At 48.2% G+C, this 22,684-nt stretch overlaps 1 protein-coding gene across 1 annotated transcript; it reads right to left on the reverse strand.

Moving 5' to 3' along the window:
- Nucleotides 1-491: 491 nt before the first annotated feature.
- Nucleotides 492-22,590, reverse strand: ATP6V1E1 (ATPase H+ transporting V1 subunit E1). Its single transcript, XM_075552257.1, has 9 exons — nucleotides 22,429-22,590; nucleotides 18,093-18,158; nucleotides 14,430-14,539; nucleotides 13,894-13,960; nucleotides 7,522-7,611; nucleotides 6,946-7,014; nucleotides 3,752-3,846; nucleotides 2,545-2,632; nucleotides 492-1,051 (listed from the first exon to the last, which is right to left on the reverse strand). Exons 1-9 carry the CDS (start codon nucleotides 22,459-22,461, stop codon nucleotides 989-991), a joined length of 681 nt encoding a protein of 226 aa, XP_075408372.1. The 5' UTR covers nucleotides 22,462-22,590; the 3' UTR covers nucleotides 492-988.
- Nucleotides 22,591-22,684: the final 94 nt, after the last annotated feature.

Below are 22,684 nucleotides of genomic sequence, written 5' to 3' on the forward strand. Positions count from 1 at the left end.
CCTTGGTGGGCTTTGTATTCCTTTGAGTGAGCATGGGCCTATTCAGTCACGCTGTAGGTAAAATTCCAGCCGAGCAGAGTACTGCTCCACCTGCGGAACTGACCTCGGGCTGCAGACATTCCCTGGGGGGAGGGGGCATGAAGATAAGGAGCTCTGAGGACACAGCAACCCTCAAACCTTAGTGTCCCTCCTTTGGTGGCTCTGCCAACACCAGTACACCTGTTCCCACAACACAGCAGTGAAACTGCTAGGAGACCCTGGGGAGGCACGGCACGTGGATGCCAGAGACTTAGGGTGAAGGGCTAGCCTAGTCACAGGGACCAGGAAATGCCGGGACCCACAGGATCTTGGACTCTGGTAGGGACAGCTGTGTATGATCGAGTGTGACAGGACCTTGGAAAATGATTCTTTTTCCTTGAACTCAGAGCCTTTCTCAGGTCACTAAGTATAGGAACTTAAAATTTTAAAAAACCAAAACACCTTGCCATAAATTCCACATAAACCTTTTAATAAATAAAGCATATTCATGGTTTAGCTTTCAAGTCACATTTACAAATGGGGACATCTAGGCCCGACTAGGTCACACGGTGAAGCTGCTGTCGGTGAAGGAATGCATGCCTACATGCGTTTTAACCTGCAAGTACACAGACCTGCAGGCAGAGAACACCGTACACCTCCTCTACAGGAGACGGGGGGCTGGAGGGAGCAGAGAGCCCGGTGGAGTCCACGCAGCTGTCATCTGACCCCCACCCTCTCGCTGCGGAACCAGGGGAGAGCGTGTGGCTTCTGGATGGACTGGTTCCCCGTCATCTTAAGTGAAACTTGCGCCTGTGGGGACGGTCAGGCCAAGGGCATTAGCTACAGCAGGGGATCCCACTGATACAGAACATTAGAACAGCAGAGAGGTTACACAGATAATCTTGGGTCTTCAAACATTGGAAATTTCCAGATGGTATCCGTGGGAGAGTGAAGTCCACCTTCAAAAGGCTTAGTCCAAAAACTTCCTGTTGGCATTAGCACCAAACAAGGCTCCCCGGACCTCGGGCATCATCTGTGAAGAAATCATTGTCTCGAATGAACGAGTGTTAGAGACCTTCAAGAGAACTGCTCGTCTGTCCAGTCTCCCCCTCAGAGGGGGTGGGGGTGGAGGAAAGCAAGGCATTTCCCTTTCTTTCCCACAGAGAGTCCCCGGACAGAAACACCTCACGAGCACACTGTCAGCACAGCAGTTCGACTCACAGTGACCTGGTGGCAGAGTCCAAGGGCCCCTTTGGGCTTCTGCGACTCTGAGTGTTCGCAGGGTTAAACGGCTGTCTCTTTGGCCCTCAGAGCAGCCTGACGGCGTCCGCGGTGGACATCAGATAACCACACAGGTGGAGTGAAGGCTGGATGCTCAGTGAAGCAGAGAGAGGCTGGTGCGGATTGGATTCCAACTAAAAGTGACCTTACAGGCTAGAGAGTGCCACAGCTGTTCTAAGACTGAGACGGACGCTTCACGGGAGCAGCCGCCTCCTCGCTGTCCCAGAGGCTGGTGGGCTGGAACCGTCCCCCTCGTGGTTAGCAGCCCCCATGCTGGTGCCACCAAGGCCCCTTGAAAGAAGGCAGAGGACCGTCTTCAGGCCATTCCTGACTCCACTCTGTTGCCCTGTGACGTAGGGCGCATAGACACTACTTCATCCCCAGACTCTGGGTCATGGGCCTTGGTGGCCAGTCACTACAAGGGGTCTGCCAATTGCAAGGCCAGCAGATCCACATCACCAGCTGCTGGTCGGCTTTCTACTCCCTTCAAGAGGCCCCGTCTCAACAACTCATCACAGGGGCAGTTCTTGTCTGTCCGACAGGACTGCTCCGAGTCGGCAGCGACTCGATGGCAGTGAGTTTGTTGTTTGTTTGTCGGTTTGGACCTGCTCAGATGAGCCCTCTGTCGAGAGTGACTGAGAAGAAGCTGCACCTGGAGTGACAGGGAAAAGGCCCTCAGAGGGTTCAGCCGAGGCCGCCAACTGCTGTCCTGCCCGGCAGAGGAGCCACCAGCGCATGTCATGGGGTTGCTGAACACGCCCTGCCTGCGGCGGGTCTGACTGAGGAAGGGCTTTGACATTTCGCAGGCCAGCTCTGAGGCACACGCTGTGGTATTAGCAATGCCCACCTGGGCCCAGGTGAGCACTTGCACCGACAGCACACAGCGAGCGACGCTCAGCTGGGGATAGAGGCCAGAGTCGTAGCCAACGACTACTGACCACTGCCCGGGCTTCTGAACAGCGGCAATTTCCCCAGCTGTTTCCAGAAGTCACTGACACAAGCCGGGAAAAGCCACAGCCCCATGGCCACTTCGATAAACACGTTTTCTTTTGTTCTCCTCAAAACAAAACCCTTTCTGACCCCAAGTCCTTCCACAGGTGAATGCTATCCCTTTAGAGAAGGCCCGCTCCTCCTTCCTTGTCAGAAAAGGTGAAGAGCTACATGCTAAGGAGCAGTCCACGGACGTGTGTCTCCAGCGCCCCTTCCAGGGAGCAAGAGCGATGCGCGGGCGGCAGCCGCACTCACCTGCTGGGCGATGAGGTCCAGCCGGCTCTCCAGGGTGTTGGAGACCTTTATCTTACGGTCCCCGTTACAGATCTCCACGCCACCAGCTCTGTGAACCACAGGGAAAGGGCCTCTGTCATCCATGGCAGGAAGACAGAAACACGCGCTTCTTTCTTTGATTCCCTTGGGAATCTAAGTCCCTAATGAAGACAGGGAGCCGACACACAGCAGGACAGGTGGAAGAGTCACTTTTCAAAGGCACCCGACAAGAAGATGTGTGGGTCAATGATAACTGACAGCATGGCCTGCTACGTGCCAACGGGATTTTAGGGGACAGCACCGCCTCTCCGACCAAATGAGAAGGTGGCAGTTGGCCCCGTGTTGCAAAGCAGAGACACAGACCCCAGGACAGTAACAGGAGTGAAAGGCTCGGGGTTCACTCCAGTCCACAATGGCTTACAAAGGGACTTCACCAGCAGCACGGGACTATTTCTTAAAGCCCAGTTACTGCTTTGATGAGGCCGTACATACTCATCTAACTTGTGAGCCCGTCAGATCGGCGTCACCGCTACCTGCGGCTAAACTCACCCTCAGAGCGCTCGGCTCCCAGCTGACGACAGGTCACATTCTATTACAAGGAACCTCAGGGAGAGAAATTCTTTTGCTGCGTTTGGATTTTATCTCACCCAATACGGTTTGAAATGAACAGCAGCTCCGACAGGCTTGGCGAAGTCTGCGGACTGTTTCACGAGGTCACACCATGTTTGAGGTCATCTAGTTTCAGTTTCTCTAAGCCCACTATCAGGGAACTTCCAGAAACTTATGGCAAACTAGAAATAGATACTGCCATTTCCCCATGATGCTCTGAAGCCTACTTGTATTCTTCACAGAGGCTTTGTTGGTTCCGACCAAGTCTGCGACCCACAGCGTGCTCCGTGGGGGGAGGGGGGCCGGGAAGGAAGCCAAGCACCACTCAGGGCTGTGCCTGCGCCGACACTCTCTGAACGCGGGCCCACGGCCTCTCACTCATCTGCACGGGACCCGAGAGGGCTGCATTCTCTCAGCAGACCACTGGCACAAAGAGCAGTGATCGTGGGGAGGGGAGCCCAGCCCCTCTTGCAACCCTGGTGCCTTCGGGCATCCTGGAGAAAACACCCTGTAACCGGGACCCAGAAGTTCTGTCTCCCAGTGAGAATGCGCCCCCGTGTCGAGCAGGCCCACTCCTTACATGTCCTCAGGCAGGTAGGTCTCCTGGTCAATTTGGACATCCACATCTTTTTTGGTGGCAATTTTGTACACTGGGATTGCTTTTTGCACCGCAGCCTAGAAAAACAGAAAGCAATGAGAGGTTTGGACAGAGAAGTACCTTCCCCAAATAAATCAAATAACCAACAAACTAAGCATACAAGTAGGCTATTTATCAGAACCTCGAAGCCACCCCCAACCACTCCGCAGGAGCAAGGGGAGGAGGCTTCCGTCCTCGTGCAGGGCAGTTCTGACCTGTCCTACAAGGTTGACACGAGTTACAACTGACTTGATGGCAGAGTTTGGTTTTTTTTGGTTTACCCATCAGTGAAGCAAAACAATCCGCTGGAAAGTCCTATCCCTGAGCACTCTTAAGACACTGCGGGCAGATCCGAGTTTACTGTTTCATGTACCATCTGATACAGACGGATGACGAGGTAACTCGTGGTTTCTACACGCTGTCTTCAGATGCCATCCGCTTGGATATATTTTAACTACTTCGTCTATTTAGGTGTTTACATCAGTAGTGAATGTATCAAACTCGATTGTCCTTATGTTTTTTGTTTATTTAGCATTTTAGTGCATTTTGGTTAAATCAAATAGTTATTATTGGCTTGAATTGTTTTGCAAGGAGTTGTGCACGTACCATGACCAAACCTCAGTGAAACGTCAAGCATCACCTAAATCGCTCCATTACACAAAAAGACATGAAGAAATTCTTAGCCCAATTCTGCTAATTTTTCAAGGTAATATGGATTATGTTGATTATTTTTACAAGAAGTTTATAATTTCAAGGAGATTACAGTTCATAAAAGTAAGGTTTTGCATAGATTGCAAAATATTGTTTCATCATGTGAGACGTTTTACATTAAAAAGTGAAAGTTATAAATAGATATGATTAAAAGTTGATGAGATGTAAACTCATTTATGGTTAAATGCAAAAAAAAAACCCTAACAGCCAAAAAAAATACATGGCCACTTGGGGAAGTTGGTAAAAAAATACCCGGTCTTTAATGAGTTAAGACACAGGCTAGTGCCGGTGTCAATAGCACTGGCTGGAAGGAGTTGGCGGCAGGTAATTCTCTGACAACACTGCAGGAGTGGCTGCAGGGGTTAACCCAACAAGTCCCTGCTGCTCCTCAGACGTCATGCACACCACAGGGGATGGGGGCTGCTCTGTGGAGCATCTAGAGAAGGCTACCTGGCAGCGGAGGCCGTCAGGCTTCACAGAGGGCCCTGCTCGTGAGCTCTCCATTGGAGTGCCCAGGCCTTTTTAGGGTTCATGAGCAAAGCGGCCCATGTCAACGTGTCTCCCAGTCAGTGGCAGTTTATGGGCTGGAAGCCTACTGGTGACGGGGACAGTGTCACCGAGGAGAATGGACACCTGACTCCTCCAGTTTTCTGAGGCCCCCTGGATTCTTCACAGAAGCCCCCTTCTCTTTAGGAGACAAGTTACATGGGAGGCAAATTCCACTAAGAATGCAAATGCAGGTAAACAAGCGGCCATCTGGCTCAGAAGCAACAAAGCCCACATGGAAGGAGCACACCAGCCTGCGCGATCACGAGGTGTCGAAGGGATCAGATATCAGGCGTCATCAGAACAAAAATCCTATCACTGTGAATGAGGGGGAGTGCAGGGTGGAAACCCAAAACCCATCTGTAGGCAACTGGACCTCGGGGAGGCGATGAGCCAGTCAGGGTGCAGTGCAGCAACGATGAAACATACAACTTTCCTCTAGTTCCTAAATGCTCCCAGCCCCTCCCCAGCCCCCCACTATCATGATCCCAATTCTACCTTACAAATCTGGCTAGACCAGAGGATGTACACTGGTACAGATAGGAACTGGAACCACAGGGAATCCAGGACCAGTGGTGAGAGTGGTGATACCGGGAGGGTGAGGTTGAAATAGGGAACCTATTACAAGGATCTACATATAACCTCCTCCCTGGGGGATGGACAACAGAAAAGTGGGTGAAGGGAGACGTTGGGCAGTGTAAGATATGACAAAATAATAAAAATTTATAAATTATCAAGGGTTCGTGAGGGAGGGGAGAAATGAGCTGATACCAAAGGCTCAAGTAGAAAGCAAATGTTTTGAGAATGATGAAGGCAACAAATGTACCTATGTGTTTGATACAATGGATGGATGTATAGCTTGTGATGAGAGTTGTATAAGCCCCCATTAAAATAAAAAAGAAAAGGTGCAAATACATTGTGTATTATATGTGCATCAACTTATAATACGAAATATTATACCATATATATGTGTGTATAACCGAGTTTTTCAGCACATATTTAATGCAGTTTTGTGGTATAAAATTAGGTGCCAAGAGTTATATGAGCTCCTAATAAAACGTTTAAAAAAAAAATTAGGTGCCTCAGCTGATATTTGGGTCAGGTTAGACTCGTGTACATACGGAAATAAGAACTCAAACCTTTGCATTAACGCACATTACATAGAAAAATCATTTTCATCTGAAGAGCAACCTGGAGACAGAGTCAGAGCTGGGGGCGTCCATTAACCGAAAACCAAATCAGATGCTGCCTCGTGGCCTCTAGGACAGAGTGCGTAGAATGAACTCACAGGGTTCCCAAGGACCGGCCCGGGGGATTGAACTGACCACCTTTCAGTGAGTAGCTGAGGGGCTTCCCCACTGCACCATGGAGGCTGCTGAGAGGAGTTCATCATGTGGCTGAAAACAGGTGCCCACAGCTCCTCTGCCTGAAGCTGCCACCAGTGTCCGCACCCCGGGGCCAGATGGGTCATGTCCTCAGCCCAGGGCAGCTTCTCTCCCCGACATCACGCATGGGAGAATTCTGAGGCTACTGTTCACCACGGCTGGATCGAGCACCTTTCTCGGACACCCACATCCTTGTTCTCGGTAGGGGCATATGTACCAGGGTAGAGCCATGCCGTGCTGGCCTCTCTGAGGGGTGGCCTACTCTCACTGGCTTCACCCCAGTGGGAGGGGTTTTCAGAGGGTGAGGCAGCAGAGCCCCTATAGAGGGCCAGTGGACCTCTTGAAGAATCAGCCCGAGGAGGAGGCCCGAACTCCTCAGATCCCTGTGGCTGGCCGGTCACCCGTGCGAGCAGGCCCTGCAACCCGAACACTTGGATCTCTAGAGCGAGCAAGCAAGTGAGCGAGCGAGCATGTGCCCGCGCGCCATTTCTTTACCTTCACCAGAGGGAAGTCCTGCTTCCTGCAGCGAACGATCATCCGGGGCTCCAGCAGCTGGTACAAACCCTAGGGGAGACCACCAGACAGAAGGGTGAGAAACCACCACGAAGGCACGCAACAGAGAGTCAAAGGTGTCTCCCGCTCCTTTCCGGGCACGGAGGGGAGGTCAGAGAAACGCCTCCACGGCTCTGGGGAGGTCTGGGGAAGGTCCACGTGGACGTCTACCTGACAGCCGAGAGGGGACAATGACGCGACTTCAACACCGCCGCCCGGCCTGGCAGCGAGCAGACCGGCTGAAGTGGATAGTCTTGGGTTAAAACCCCAACATGGGTATTCTGGGGGTGGGGTGGGGTATTCCTACTAAGAATGTTCAAAGCTGAAGGCTGAAAGCAACTCGGATTCCCGTTATAAAAGCCTGGACGCGGTAGGCGATCAAACAGGCGTGATTAGCCTCCCACGCAACACACATTTCTCCCGCAAACAGGGAAACCGAGGTAAGCAAAGAGGACCCCCCAGAGCTCTCTCTGAGGTGTGGCCCGTGGTCAGAGCGGCTGCCCCATCCTGGAAGGGTACCTGGAGGACCAGTCCGTCCAGCAGCACTTGGTACCTGGTCGTATCTTTTACCACCTTGCTGAGTCTCTGCTTGGCTTCACCGAGCAGGTCCTACAAAGAAGGGCAGAGGGAAATGTTCTCTGTGCGCACAGGCAGCCGGTGCAGAGCGCACAGCGAGGCAGGTCCTGCTCCGTCCAGCGGAGCCAACTTCCACTGTGGGGGTTTCCCTGAGGCTCCAAGCACCCCGGCCGGCGCCCCAGGAATGCAGTCAGGGAAGAGGAGCTCCCGTGTCAGGCAGTTCAGACACTGATGTCGCAGACAGATTTCATGACAGAAATTTGAAAAGCAAGCTATTGAGATCATTACTAAATGCCCCACCATGACTGAGAAATAAAACCCCAAACAACCAGGCAAGAATACCAGATAAGGTATGCACATCAAAATACCATCAATGGCCACTTCTGGGAGGCAGGCTCATCAGTGACCTCAGGTTTCTAATGTTAGCTGCTATTTTCTCATCGACTGTGCTGCTCTTGCTGACAGACTATCATGTTTCAGTGACAAACCATCCATCCAACTTGTTAAATAGCTTCTTCATCTGAATATCCTACGCACTGCCCTCAAGTCAAATCTGCCTCCCCGTGACCTGCAGGCAAACAGAACTGTCCTACAGGGCCGCTGAGGCTGCAGATCCTCACAGAAGCAGATGCCTCCTCTTCCTCCCACAGAGCCGCCTGGGGCCCCCCTGCCGACCTTCTGGTTAGCAACTCCATGCTGACGGACCCACGGGGCCAAGGGACTCTGCTTTCTCTAGGGCTAGGGCTCAAATCCAGAAGGACTCTGGAACTTTCCACGGCTGCCCAATCAGTTCTGGCTGCTGAGGCACAGTCAGCTGTCTGGAGGAATCGACCCACCAAACGGTCTGCCAGGAAGAGCCAAGGGCCGCTCGGTTAGCCATTTCTTACCCTGTCCGGCTTAACAGAGTGAGACCCTCTTCCCCAGTGGGATCTGTCTGAAATCCACTCACAGCCCTAATTCCATACAAGCAGGGATAGCTTTATTGTGATACCTTCAAATTACAAATATGCCAAGATTTAACAATCATCAAGAGTGCTCATTTTAAACAACAATTAACAAAACTAAATACAAAGTAAAATAGCTTCAAATACACCCAGTACTTAAACATGGTACAAAATAACACACTTGGCCCTTTCCCTCCTCCACACACCAAACTTCCCAAGAAAACTGGTTTCAGAGTCAAATGTGATGTTAGACAACCAATTAATGGAGCTACCAACACATTTGTGATTTCTTAAGAAGATGGTTTCATATGCCCCAATAAGTTTATCTGATAGGTATTCTGAGGAGCCATGTCAAGATTAAAAAGAATAATAATGGTTTTATAAAAGTTTATCTTTTTAAAAAGTAAAATCTTTAATCTTAAAAAAAGGTATATCTCACATCCTGTTATATGCCTGCACATTGTCTTCACCGGATTAAATAAACAAAATGCTTCTATTGCACATTAGAATGTCTCTAATATACTCTAATGGTACAAGGGGTTAAGCGCCCCTGTGTTGACTGCAGTGCTACTGGTTCAAGCCCATTCAGCAGCTCGGAGGGGCGGAAACAGCTGGCCCTCTGATCCCAAAGACAGCAGCCAGGGAAACCCCACAGGGCAGTCTTCCTTGGTCACACGCATCATTACGAGTGAGAATCAACTCAATAGCACATAACAAGAGGACACCCAAACTCACTACATGAGAGAGAAAAACACACTGAAGATATAACCAACTTGGCTTTTCTTATGCCTGGAAATAACCAGTAAACATACTAAAAATGAGTTCCTTACAGAGAAGTGCAAAAGGGTCCCTCTCCCTAATTACAAAAATAAACCAGTTGACTCTGTTATGCCCAAAATGGAAGCAGTTGTCTCCACCTTGGGGAAGTGTGGTGCTTAAGTAAACACCCGTTCCTTACTTCTCTCGTGCTATAGTACAGATTCTCCCCAAACCAACATGGTCCACTGCTCAGTAAATCATTTTCACTCATTCATAATTTAAGCAAATCAAATGGAACAAATCATGTTAAGTGGAGATAAAGCAGAAATTTTGCCACGTACTTACTTTAAAGAAATGTTAAGTCACTCCTTAATAAAGATTTTCCCCCCTTTAAAAAAATCATTCCTTATGACAATCCCCACAATACTGACAAAATTAAAAGATGGATGTTCCCAGACTTGGTTATACGATTTACTAATAAATCAGAAATTAAGACATGCTCCTTTACTGCTTCTATAGGACCCTTAAGAAAGCAGGAGGTCCTTTACCAACAAGGCCCCACTTAGGGGAAAAGACCAAGCACCCGGAAACACTGTAGCGGGAAGTCTGAAACACGTCAGCAGGAAGAACGCTCTCATCTAGATCCATGGAGCAAAATCCAGTGCTGTCACGGGAACACGCTGCCGTTGGTGGGAAACCCCACCCCCACCCCCGCTTCGTGGGTAAGCTCCTGCTGGCTCTCTGCTCCCCCTCCCGTCAGGCCGTGGCCAGCTTCTCTCTCGGGCGTTCGGAGTCAGGAGGCTATTCCTGGGACAACTGCTCTTCCCGGAAGCCACTAGAGAAAGTGCGGCATTCCCTGTGACTAGCTTCCAATGTTCTAGTTCCCAGAGATTCAAGAGAGAGAACAGCGCGCCAGGCCCCCAAAGCACCCGCCCTTCCCAAAGGCGCAGACACAGCCAGAACACGGAACCAGGGCTCGAGCCATCACGTGCAGTGAGATGTCAACTGCAAGAGAGGACAAACTGGGTATGAGACCCCTATTACAAAGTCGAGAATAAGGTTTCGCACTAAAACCCTAAAGAGTTGGCAAAATGATGGAAGCTGAGAAAGACACCGGGAGGCTTGCAAGAGCGATGGCCGCAGAGGCGAACACTGCCGCGCCCGCACAGTGGAGCTGTGAGCCACGAGCACACCTGATGCGGTACTGGTCAGCCACCACTTTCACACGACACATTTCGCCTAACAACCTGGTCCGCAGAACCTAGCCGTGTCATTAAGTGAGGACTGTAAATCCACGTTTGAGGTATTTATCTGTCCACGTGGGCCTGTCCCTGAGGATTCTGGTCTCGACAAGCCGGACATCAAAGCCTGACTGTGATGATAGAAACTGCTCAAAGTTCCAAGCAGACAGAAGCTCCTTCAGACCAGGGCACGAGAGGTCAACAGGGATGGGACATGTGAGAACAGGGGGCTGAAGGCATAAAGCGGGGGGCTGACAAGGGAGGAGCCCCTCGTTTCTGGCGAGGTCTGGGGAAGGGAGGGTGGCGGAAGATGCTGCTAGGACGATGTGACTCAGTAGTGGGCGGAGATGGTGAGCAGGCTGGCTGACTGTGTGAAGAGGGTGCAGATAGGCGCAGAAAGAGCCCACTGAGGGGAAGCACAGCTGGACTGGAGGACAGTGAAGGCCCTTCAATGTCTTGCTAGGCTGACACCAAGGTGACTTCTGGAGAACCTGATGGACCACAATGCCAGTTCCTGAGTGAACTCCGGGGCCTCTCTGCCCTCCTAAAGGATTAGCTGTAAGGTGATCGGAAGGCTGAGAGACCATGGCTAGAACCAGGGGTCGCCCGCAGGGCAGTGAATGACTTAATGGTGCCCGTCCAGTCATCGTCCTTGTGCCTCCCCGAAAAATGAATGAGTGGGATTATGCAAATATGCTGCTTGTGGGGCACGGCTTGCTATGACTACAAATAAGGTATAAGGGGATTGAATGATAAGTATTGGCGTCCTGAGGGCTTAAAAAAAGAGAGGCACTCCCAAAGGAGAGGGCGCTCACACTACCACCACCAAAGAAAAACAGGACTGGATTGTAGTCCTTGGATCCCAGCTGCCTGTGCTAAGAACCTCCTAGACCCGAGAAACACACAAATACAGTCCTAACAGCAGAATTGGCCAGAAGTGACAGAGAAACCGCAGCAGGAGGCAACAGAAGCAGACTGACAGGGGAGAATGTGCTGCCTCTCCTGGCCACAGAGTGAGAAAGCTGGGGACCTTTAGGCAGAGCTAGACTCATGGGTTGAGAGAATTAATGCCTTTATGGGATACTCACTGGTTGAGTTACACTACTCGAGAAGGGCAGAGGTCTGGCTGAGCAGCTGTCCTGACTAAAGAGCTGTGTTAGGAGTCATTCTTGATCTTGAACCTTCCCCAGCAAACTCCCTAAGAGTCCCGTACTGCCTGAGAGTTCTGCGTGGCCACTGCCGCGAGCGATTACAGGCTGCAAAGCAGCAGAGGGTGCCATCTGAGGGAGAGCCGCTGTGAGAAGTGGCCACAAAGACGTGGAAGGAAGTCCTGTGTGACCTCTGCTTCACAGGAATCGGCCTCAGCTCATCCTGACGGGGATTCTCTCCCCCGTGAGACAAGGCCACCACACCAGTTTCACAGATGACAACAGCAAGACCGTGCCTCCCTGGTCTCCTAGACAAATCTTGCCCGCTCCTTGCTTTCACCACTGATGGAGCAGTAAAAGCACGTGGCTGCCAACGAAAAGCTAGAGGCTTGAACCCAGCAGCCACAGCCCTGTGGGGGAAGGCTGTGGCGGCTGGTTTCTGTACAGAGCGCAGCCTTGGAAGCCCTAGGGCAGTTCTACTCTGTCCTACCAGGCCACTCTGCATCGGGATCAACGTTGCAACCATCAGTCTTGGCCACTCCATTTTATATTCTGTTTCCTCAGCCCCTTCCAGGGTACATGGCTTACTAAGTTGTAGGCAAGTTAACAGCAGGAAGTTAGATGGGTAGGAAGCATCTAGAATGATTGAAATTATGTTTATTTTTACAAAATCCTCACTATGGCCCTTTCCCACTGCCATTCAGTTGATTCTGATGCATAGTGACCCCACAGAGTTTCCTAGAGGGTAAATCTTTTTTTTTTTCTTTTTTGGTTTGAAAGGTCTTAGGTCCTTTATTAAATTGAAGTATATATGTATATTACCACAAAATAATACATGTAAGAAAATATTTACCACTGCCAGATTTTTTTACCTATATCATTAAATGACATTGTGATCATCATGTCATGTAAATATCACCATCATACATTTTAAGGATAGTGCATGCTTTTGTTAAAGGTGATGGAAAATTATAGAAATGTATGATGGTGATATTTACATGACATGAGGCAACTCTTTATGGGCGCAACAGCCGTCCATGGAGCGGCTGGTGGCTTTGAACGGCCAACTTTGCAGTTAGCAGTCCAATGCTTAACTGACAGTGCTACCCATTTTCTTGCCTATTAAATTCCACACTTGTCAGTTTTACTTGGTCTTCTTCTCTTAGAGATTTATATACACCCCAGTCTCTCCTGTGCGTCTCACACCTACCTGCTCCCTGGCATTCCTAAGGTAATCCAAATGCAAAGCACTACCACTACCCCTCACCTGTAGCTCCTCCGGTAGCTCTAATCTTCGCTCCCCCACTCTCTAACCCAGACCTCTCAGATCAGGCTTGACCCCTCTTTTTCTATTTAGTCATCACAACCAGAAATTCCTTCTGAAAGTCAAATCACTCTTTACTTAAAAGGATTTAAACTTACCAATGTATACCCAATACAATTTTTAATTAAAATAGTAAATTCAAAAAGGAAAAAACCTAATAAAAATATAATTAAGGAAGGAGAGAAGGCAGGGCAGAGAGAAGACAAGGCGAAGAGATGGTGAACATGTACTCCCCACCCCTGCTGAGCTCCTGAAGAAAATGCTAACACCTCTGGAGATTCCTGACTCACCCCTTTAAGGCTCCGCGCTCTTCCTTGGATGCCTCCATGCTTTGCAACTGGGCTTCTTGTTCTATTGCTTCCCTGCTATAAACCTACACGCTCAGTCCATGCGCCCACTTATGAAGTCCCCATCCGCAATGGCAACTCCGACGACGACTTATTAAAAGCAGTGAACATCAGCGTACTGGTTGTAGAGAGACCGAGGGGACCCCTAAGGGGAGGCCCTCTGTCATCTGCGGTCGGGAGCTGGATTGCTCCCCTTACCAGTAATCACCCCTGACTAGCAAAGGGCAGCCTTTACCCAAGAACTAAGTTCGGAGAGCTCAGAAAGGAGGAAGAACGTAAAAGAAACAGAGGAAATAGGCTAAGTGATGGTACATTGAGGGGATGGCAATGAATGAGTTGAAACAAAACCACGCATGAACTGTTGAATGTAAATCTGATGATCTGCTCGGTAAAGTTTCATCTTATTCACAATAATTTAAAAAAAAACAAAAAGCAGGTGACAGTCTCTGGCCTTGTACTAATGGTCCTATACCAACCCCCTCTCCTGCTCTTTAGCCTTATTACTCCCCGCTTCCTTCAGCATCTTTTTGGCTAATAGGGGTGATTACTCACCATGATAAGGTCATCTCTTGCTCTGAGAACCTTTAGTCGTGCTTGATTCATCAAATTGGACATTTGGCTGCAAAATGTAGGGGAAAATAGTATGAGTCGAGTGTAACAAGGGAACGAAATCTACAGCTTCCTACACAGCACTGCTGGGAGCCGGGAGTCGGGAGTCAGAATCTACTTGACAGCAGTTTCTAGGGCTGTACATTTTCACACTGAAGATTTGATAAGGGACAAACACTGTTTCTCCCTCATGACCAACTGGGTTTGGAAAATAGGAACTATTTCCACTTTCACACTCATGCCAGTTAAAATTTTCAACACTCCTAGGAGGCGTCCATGTTCACACACGATGCAAGAAGAGTTAAGGACCTTCCCCCAGGTCACAGAAATCACAGGTGGCTGAGTGAGGACCTGCACCCTACCTGTCTGGCTCCTCTCAGGCTCCTACTCGGTCCTCTTGTCCCAAAGACGGTTTTCTTTCTTTATACTTTGACTGTTGAAAGTGTCTTTAGCTTAATACTGTGACAGGGTCTACTCACATTTTCTTCTGCTGCTCAATCTGCTTCTCCTTCTTCTCGTAGTACTCCATGATCTTCAGTCTCTGGGTTTGCACCAGGCGACCTTTCTCAATGTTGAACTCTTCCTCCGCCTACCGGGCACATTCATGAATTCATTTAATCCAGATTTTTACACAGTGTGGTAAACAGAGCGGTAGCCTAACATCTGCCATCTCTTCAGTCTTCACGTACAATTTAATGACCCCACGCAATCCATCGTCAGTGCTCATCTCCAAAACTCCCCACTCCCTGAACAGAAGCTCAGGGCCCTGATGCAGTCAGGCGCTATCATTCTCCCTCCCTCTCGCCTGCTTTAGTGAGTCAACTCTGGTCTGCAAACACTCACCCATTCTAGATATTCCACATAGGTGAGATACTACAGCATCTGTGTTCTTTTGTGACTGACTTATTTTACTTGGCATGATGCTTTTGTTTTGAATGAATTTTTTTATTGTGAGTTAGCTGGGAAGCACAATGTTATCAAGATTCATCTACTGATGGACACTTAGGTTGGTTCTAACTTTGGGCTATTAGGAACAATGTTGTACATGCCAGAGTGGAGGAGAGAACCAGTGGAGAGGATGAGGGGGCCGGCCCCAACCCCAACTACTAAGGGGACATCTGCCACTCCCCTCAGAAGAATTTATTTCAAAGGACAGCACACTGAATCTACAGCTCCGGAAGCGGGACATATCTGCTCAGAGCACACAGGAGCAGAGGAAGGGGGAGGAGGAGAGAGTGGAGCACATCATGACCCACCAGACCAGGAGGTCGGTGTTCCTAATTAGAACAGCCAGTCGACAGAGAGGACCGCATGGCCGGCCCCACTATGAGACATGATGTCCCTCACTGACCCATAGCTCTACAGGCGACAACACCAGAGACAAAGTGAGGGAATTTCACCCAATCTGATCCCGCCACACCGAGGCAAAACAATAAGGGGGTGCAACAGAACAGCAAGGGAATGGAGCAGTGAGGTCCCAGGGAAAGCTGAAGGTGGACTTTGGGGCCAGGGCATGGTACCCCAATAGATTGGACGGGAAAACACTCCTAACGGCCAACAAAAAGTCCTTGAACTAACTACAAGCTTTTCTTTCTTGTTGTGTTTTTTGTTTTTGTCATTGGTTTGTTGTTATTTTGTTGTATATTGTTGCTTGGTTGTGCTCTGTCTTGTTTTTGTGCATGTTATTATCTCTGCAGGTCTGTCTAAATAAGATAGGCTGGATGAACAATTGGAGGAGAAAACAATGGGACCGATAGCTTCGTGGTGACATGGGAGATGGGGGGAAAGGTAGTGGTGTTAACAGACCCAGGGACAAGGGAACAACAAGTGATCCAAATCGGTGGTGAGGAGGGTGTGGGAGGCCTGGTTGGGCATGATCAAGGGTAATGTAACTAAGAGGTATAGCTGAAACCCAGGTGGAGAGGGAGCATGATAGTGGGCCAGGAGGAAAGTCAAGGGAAATAGAGGAAAGAGCTGGGAGGCAACGGGCATTTATAGAGGTCTCGACAAAGACATGTACATATGTAAATATATATATGATGTTGGGGAAATAGATCGATGTGCCTACATTTATAGGTTTAGTATTAAGGTAGCGGAAGGACATTGGACCTCCACTCAAGTACTACCTCACTGCAAGAATACTTTCTTCTATTAAATTGGCATTCTATGATACTCACCTTCCCGACACAACCGCTGAAGACAAAGTGGGTGAACAACTAAATGTGGTGAAGTAAGTTGATGGTGCCCGGCTATCAAAAGAGATAGTGTCTGGGGTCTTAAAGGCTTGAAGGTAAACAAGCGGCCATCTGGCTCAGAAGCAATAAAACCCACATGGAAGAAGCACTCCAGCCTGTGTGACCACAGGGTGCTGAAGGGATCAGTTATCAGGCATCAAAGAACAAAAAAAGTCCTATTATTTTGTGCTCACCTCCCTAATACAACCGCTGAAAATAAATGGGTGCATAAGCAAATGTGGCGAAGAAAGCTGATGGTGCCTGGCTATCAAAAGATAGAGCGTCTGGGTTCTTAAAGGCTATCGGGCATCATCAGAACAAAATATCTTACCATAGTGAATGAGTGGGGGGAGTACGGAGTGGAGATCCAAAGCCCATTTGTAGGCCACTGGACATCCCCTTACAGAAGGGTCTTGAGGAGGACGAGACAGTCAGGGTGCGATGTAGCAAAGATGAAAAATACAACTTTCCTCTAGTTCCTAAATGCTTCCTCTTCCCCCTCCCACTGTCATGATCCAAATCCTACCTTGCAAGTCTGACTAGACCAGAGGATGTACACTGGTACAGATGGGAACTGGAAACACAGGGAAGCCAGGGCAGATGATCCTCTCAAGACCAGTGGTGTAAGTGGCGATACTGGGAGGGTATAGGGAGGGTGGGTTAGAAATGGGGAACTTATTTCAAGGATCTACATGTGACCCCCTCCCTGGGGGACATACAACAGAAAAGTGGGGGAAGGGAGACATGGGACAGAGCAAGATATGACAAAATAATAGTTTATAAATTATCAAGGGCTCATGAGGGAGGGGAGAGGAAGGAGGGGTAAAATGAGGACCTGATGCCAGGGGCTTGGGTGGAGAGCAAATGTTTTGAGAATGATGAGGGCAATGAATGTACAAATGTACTTGATACGTGGATGTATATATAGATTGCGATAAGAGTTGTACGAGCCCCCAATAAAATGGGGGGGAAAAAGGAACAACGTTGTAAGGAAAACTCAGCTAAAGTTGCTGATTCCAGTATTTGGCACAGGTACTTGCCCCCTATCTCAAAATAAATGGTTAACACCTTTTATCTATAGCTATCACTAGAAATAAATACAGGTGACAGTGTTAGAGATGGTTAAGACCACTTTAAATGGAAATACACTTACCTGCTGTGGTGGTTAACAGTTGTGTGTCCACCTCGCTAAGGCATGATTTACAGTATTTGGTGATGTGATGTAATGGTCCTGTGCTAACCAGCCTCCATAATATGTGCTGTAAATCCTAACTATCTGCTAATGAGGATGCATTAGTGTGGGGTGCATTCTGAGTCACAGTCATACAAACAGGTCAGACTCAAGTCCCACCCTTATTCTGTGCCACTTTCAGTCTGACTGCAGGGGAGTCTTGCTGGGGATGCTTTATAAACACACGCGCGCTCTGATCCTGCATTCATACAGACATTGACCTCTGGTTCTTGGAACTGGAGCTAGCAGTCCGTCTGCTTGTCGATTCTGAGTCCATCAGTTTCTACCTCTCTGTGAGCCAGTGGCCTGTCATCTAGCCTCCTGCCTTTTGTTTTGGTTTGCAATGAGAACAGATTATAAGCAAAACAACGGACAAATGCAATTCCTTTCCCTAATCAACTTTCATAATTAGCCAGATGTTAAATCTCCCAACATTTGGGCTCCACCAGAAAATTAACCTATCCACAATTTTTCTATCCCCAATCATAAAATTTCAGAAAAATTAATTGCAAATCAGAAAAAATTAGAAGGGTAAAATAGTTTTATGTTAAAGATAATTACTTTTTATGTATTCATACAGTCCTGGGCAATGTGTTGTTAAAGGAGTTACTTACAATACTATTTACCAAAGCAAAACAGCATGAAACAGATGCAAGTTATAGAAAATAGAACCTCACCTTTGCATCTATTTCTTCTGCCTTCTCATTGGCTTCTTGTTCAATGAAAGCCATCATGTGTTTGATCTATAAAGCAAAGATTATTTTTGAATTCAGTAGAGAAGATGTGACATCTATGTGCTATGACTTGTTCAACAATCACCACATATGACTAAATATTATGTGCCAAGTACTGTGTACAAAGACACATGCTCTCCGGAATTTACATCTGGAATTTCACTACCAAACTAAGAAGATACAATACACAGTGTTATTGTTGACGACCATCAAGTCAGGCCTTGACTCATGACAACCTGTATACACAGTGGGGTCAGATCATTATGCTTCATAGGGTTTTCCTGGGCTGATTTCTAGGAGTAAATTGCCTGGCCTTTCTTCCTAGTCTAAGTCTACAACTCTGCCAAAACCTACGCAGCATCATAGTTACAGGCACGCCATCACTAACAGATGCACACTGCGGCACAGGAGATACACTGGCTGGGTACTGAAAGGGTCGCTAAAAGGTCTCTGAGTCAGAATCTACTCTTGGCAGTGGGATTTGGTCCAGCATGGAATGTGAGAATTCTGAAAGGTCAGCACTTCAAATCTACCAGTTCTTCTGAGGAACAAAGGTGAGGTTTCTGTACAGATTCACAGCCTCCGAAAACCATCGGACGGTTCTAGTTACATGATCATTGTAAGTCGGAATAGAGTCGTTGGCAACGTCTTTTTTGTTTGGGTTTTTTTACTCTCGATGGACTTGAGTCTGACCTCTGATTCCTCTACTTCACTAAAAGTACTCTTATAAAAGTACAATTATCTCTTGGCCCTTAAATCTTGGCCTAATGTTACATGATATGTTGACCAGTTCTCCCTTCAACTGTCTCTCCCCTTTACTTTCCTGACTTCCTCCTCCTCATTTTGGTTACTCCTTCTCAGGCTCCTTTGGGGTCATGCCCTTCCTCTGGACAGCTCTTCTTGGATAGCCTACTTCTAATAACCTCAAATGCAACACACTCAATATTGAACAGCTTAATACTCCACTTCTTCCCACTCGATCCCTGTCTGACGGCACCTCTCACAGCACCGAAAGTTCTTTCTTGTCCTGTACTTCTTCAGTTCTCACACCCAGTCACCAAATTCCACCAAGCCTCTCTTCTCAGAGTTGGAAGCAATTCGATGGCACGCCACAATTGTTCGCTAAGTTCTCTGTATTTCCCTGCCTTCCCAGGAACTCATCTAGTCCTTGTCTCATCATCCCAGCTGAATTATTCCAACAGCACCCAAACTTGCCTCCCTGACTCCAGTCTCCTCCCTCTCTAATCTGACACTGCAACCACAGAGAACTTTCCAGAACATCTATCTTTTCAACTGTCACCCCCACCCAAAGACCAGAGGACAAAGTGCAAAGACTGTAGCAAGTCAAGTGATAATTCCGGTATGCTTTCCTAGCATCACATGTAACAGGCCTTTCCATCGCGGCTCTTCAAACCCCTGGTTCCCTTCATTCTAAACCTACTTCCACTTTTCGGTTCCAAGAATCCCTTATTCTTTCTCAAGATGTCACACAGACGGCGTTCCCCTTGTAATCCTATCCTCCTTCCTCTTTAGCTATGTAACTTCTCCACTCAGCCGGCTTAGCTGTCACTTCCTTTGGAAATCTTCCCTGAATCACTCGGTTAGGTGCCCCTATGGCAGGCACTCTATTCCCCATCAGGGGATGTATGTACAGATTAGTAATTACTTGCTTGCTTGTCCCTATTCTCAATTAAAATATGAGGCTAAATTAAAAACCAGACATAACTAGACAAACCAATAGTCACCAAGTCAATTCCAACTCCCGGCGGCAACCCCTGGGTGTCAAGTAGAGCTATGTGCCATAGGGTCTGCATGGCTGTCACTTTTTGGAAGCAGATCACCAGGACTTCCCTCCAAGTCCCCTCGGGGTAGGTTCAGACTGTCAAGCGTTCAGCTAGAAACTAAGCACCACCCGGGACTCCCAGCTGTAAGGCTAGAAACCTATAAGAGGTTTTAGATTGGGTCTTGGGGTGATCAAGTTAGACTTATAAATAAAATACTGTCTCTATAATAGGCAGAAAATATATCTGGCAACAGAGCTAATTAAACTCGGCAGTGGGACAGGTTAAGTTCATTTATCAGAGACTCTACCTAAAAGAAATTATGAATCAAAAATAAATAAATTATGGGAAACAGCCTAGTAAATATGCTGTGGAAGAATGCTCAGGCAGTAATGCCCAAATATAAAGCTCTCCAGGCAGAACTGCTCAAAGGCAAGCAATGCTGAATGTAGCCTACGGCATCATGGGTCATCTTAAAAGAAAACAGTATGGTTTAAAAGGGGAAAGATTTATACTTATATCAAATACGTTATTCCACTAGTTTTGAAGAGCCAAGATAATTATGATAATCAAAGCCTGTCTTATAGATAATAAAAGAGGGATAAAATCTCAAGTTTAGAAGTACTCAGGGGAAACAAGGCCTGAGCTACATTTTTTACAAGAAACGGGGCATCTCCATAAATTCAGCTTGAAGTCTCACTGAACTTATTCAGCCTGGAATTTTTTAAGTAACTTAGTTAAATACAGTAATTAAAACAGGTGTTTGTAACTGCTACAAAACCCTTGGCCTGGTGAAGGTGAATTGTTTCAGACCGTGTTATCTTCCTGGACTGCTGATGCACGTCCTTCCACCACCAGATCTAACTAGATCAGCACAGCTTAGAGAGAGAAAAATACTGATTGTAACCTGGGTTAGAGGTGCCAGGCTATTTACAGTCAACAGCACCTGTTCTGTCTTTGAAGAGTTTCAAGAACAGCAGCCACCCCTGAAGGGCATTTAAAGTCACCCTTAAAAAGGTAATGAAACAGATGACCACACTCCCCAGACAGAATTAGGAACACACACACACAATTTTAAGACCATGAAGATTTATTAAGCACCTACTATGTGCTTGGTACCAGGAATCCCAGTGGCATAGTGGTTATGCATTAGGCTGCTAGTCACAAGGTCAGCAGTACAAAGCCAACAGCAGCTCCACACTTTCAGAAACCCACAAGGGCAGTTTGTCCACATTGGAAAACAGAAGTCTCACTGCCATAGAGTCAATGCTGACTCATCACCACATGGGTTTCGGAGAAAAACTTTTTAGGGGAGTAGAAAGCCCAGTCTTTCTGTGGCACAACCAGTAGTGATGATGAATGTTTAAAACAAATTTTTTTAAAATCCACTATTCTTTAAGAATACTGGAAGCTTTCTTAAACTTCTACAGATGTTATTTTTTTGTGGTTAACTCTTTGAGATTTGTAGGCTCATCTAGAATCACTGAAATGAAGAAGTAGTCCAGTCTGCTGGTGCAAAGTAGGTTAAAAATAAAAACGCAAGTTCAAGGAAAAAAGTATTTTTATCCCACTGTTCATCGAAGAAGACTCATTAACCTGTGTGCTTTAGTCAGAATTTTCCTAGTGCTTCCCAAAGTAGGTTTAGTTCTCTAAACTAGGTGGTGGTTAAATAGAAGCCTGAAGTTTCCCTTCTGGAAAACCTATCTCAAGGGCCCTGGTTTTGGATACCTAAACCAGGATAAAAAATCAAAGCGACTCTTTCCACACTCGTGTTGGTTGCAGGCCTATCAAAGCCACTGCCTTCTCCAGAAAGGCATTCTCCATTACAACAGCACTGACGCCGAGTCTTGAAGGTACGGCCCATTAAAAACCAACAACAACATAAAACTGGTTTCCCAGGTCCGAACGTACATTTGCAGTCGATGTGGGTTCGCGACTTCCAAGAATAATTCTTCCCATAAACTTTGTACCACCGTTAGGCTCATAAATGTACGAAAAAGAGGTGCACCAACATGTGACAGATATTAACATAGACTAGCGGTGGGGGGGGCGGTCACAGCTCATTACAATTCATGATAACCCCCCACAATGAAGGTTAACTGCTCATTAAATGAATGACCTCAAAGTAACATTGGAAGCAGCTCCCTTCCCTCAGCACTGCATCTTTTCTTTCCTTTACTGTGATCCCTTCTCTCAGGGTTAAAAAAAATCAAGGGGAAGAGGCTGTTTTTAAACGCTGTCAAGCACCGCAAAATATTCCGGGAAGTGGGGACTGCGCGCTCCAGGGGGCGGCGGCGCGCCGGCCGCTGGGCCGTGCAGGGGACCTGGGCGAGAGGCACCCGCACCACCCGGTGACGCGGCTCAGGAAGAAGCCGCGGCCCCGGGAAGAGGCCCCTCCGCCAGCACCCCGGCAGCCCAGGGCTCCCCGGCCCTCCCGGCCTCTCCCCGCCCCTGGCACCGGCGCCACGGGCTGGCGGGACCCAGCCGCAGGCCCTCACCTGCTTCTGCACGTCGGCATCGCTGAGGGCCATGGCGAACGCGCTGCTGGGCCGGCGGGCGGCGAGCTCGGGCTTCGGCTTGAAGAAGGAAAGGCGAGGAAAGGGACGGCGGGGAAAAGACGGCGGAGGGCTTCGCTGCCTTCAATTTATAACTCTGACTTCCGGTTCCGGCCAGGTGACAGCCCAGCCCAGCCCCAAGCACTTTCCCAGCCAGTGGGAAGAGAGAGACGCACAGGAAGTCCCGCCTTCTCCCCGC

Source organism: Tenrec ecaudatus, chromosome 6, assembly GCF_050624435.1.
Source record: "Tenrec ecaudatus isolate mTenEca1 chromosome 6, mTenEca1.hap1, whole genome shotgun sequence".
Lineage (NCBI taxonomy): Eukaryota > Metazoa > Chordata > Mammalia > Afrosoricida > Tenrecidae > Tenrec > Tenrec ecaudatus.

What these genes read in the sequence shown, in the direction of transcription:
- ATP6V1E1 (XM_075552257.1), bottom strand. Translation starts at nt 22,461, where the DNA reads ATGGCCCTCAGCGATGCCGACGTGCAGAAGCAG. An exon ending in TGGACGGACTGGTCCTCCAG is followed by an intron (nt 7,015 to 7,521) that starts GTACCCTTCCAG and finishes GGTCTCCCCTAG; the next exon opens with GGTTTGTACCAGCTGCTGGA. An exon ending in TGGACCTCATCGCCCAGCAG is followed by an intron (nt 1,052 to 2,544) that starts GTGAGTGCGGCT and finishes ATTTCTTCACAG; the next exon opens with ATGATGCCCGAGGTCCGGGG.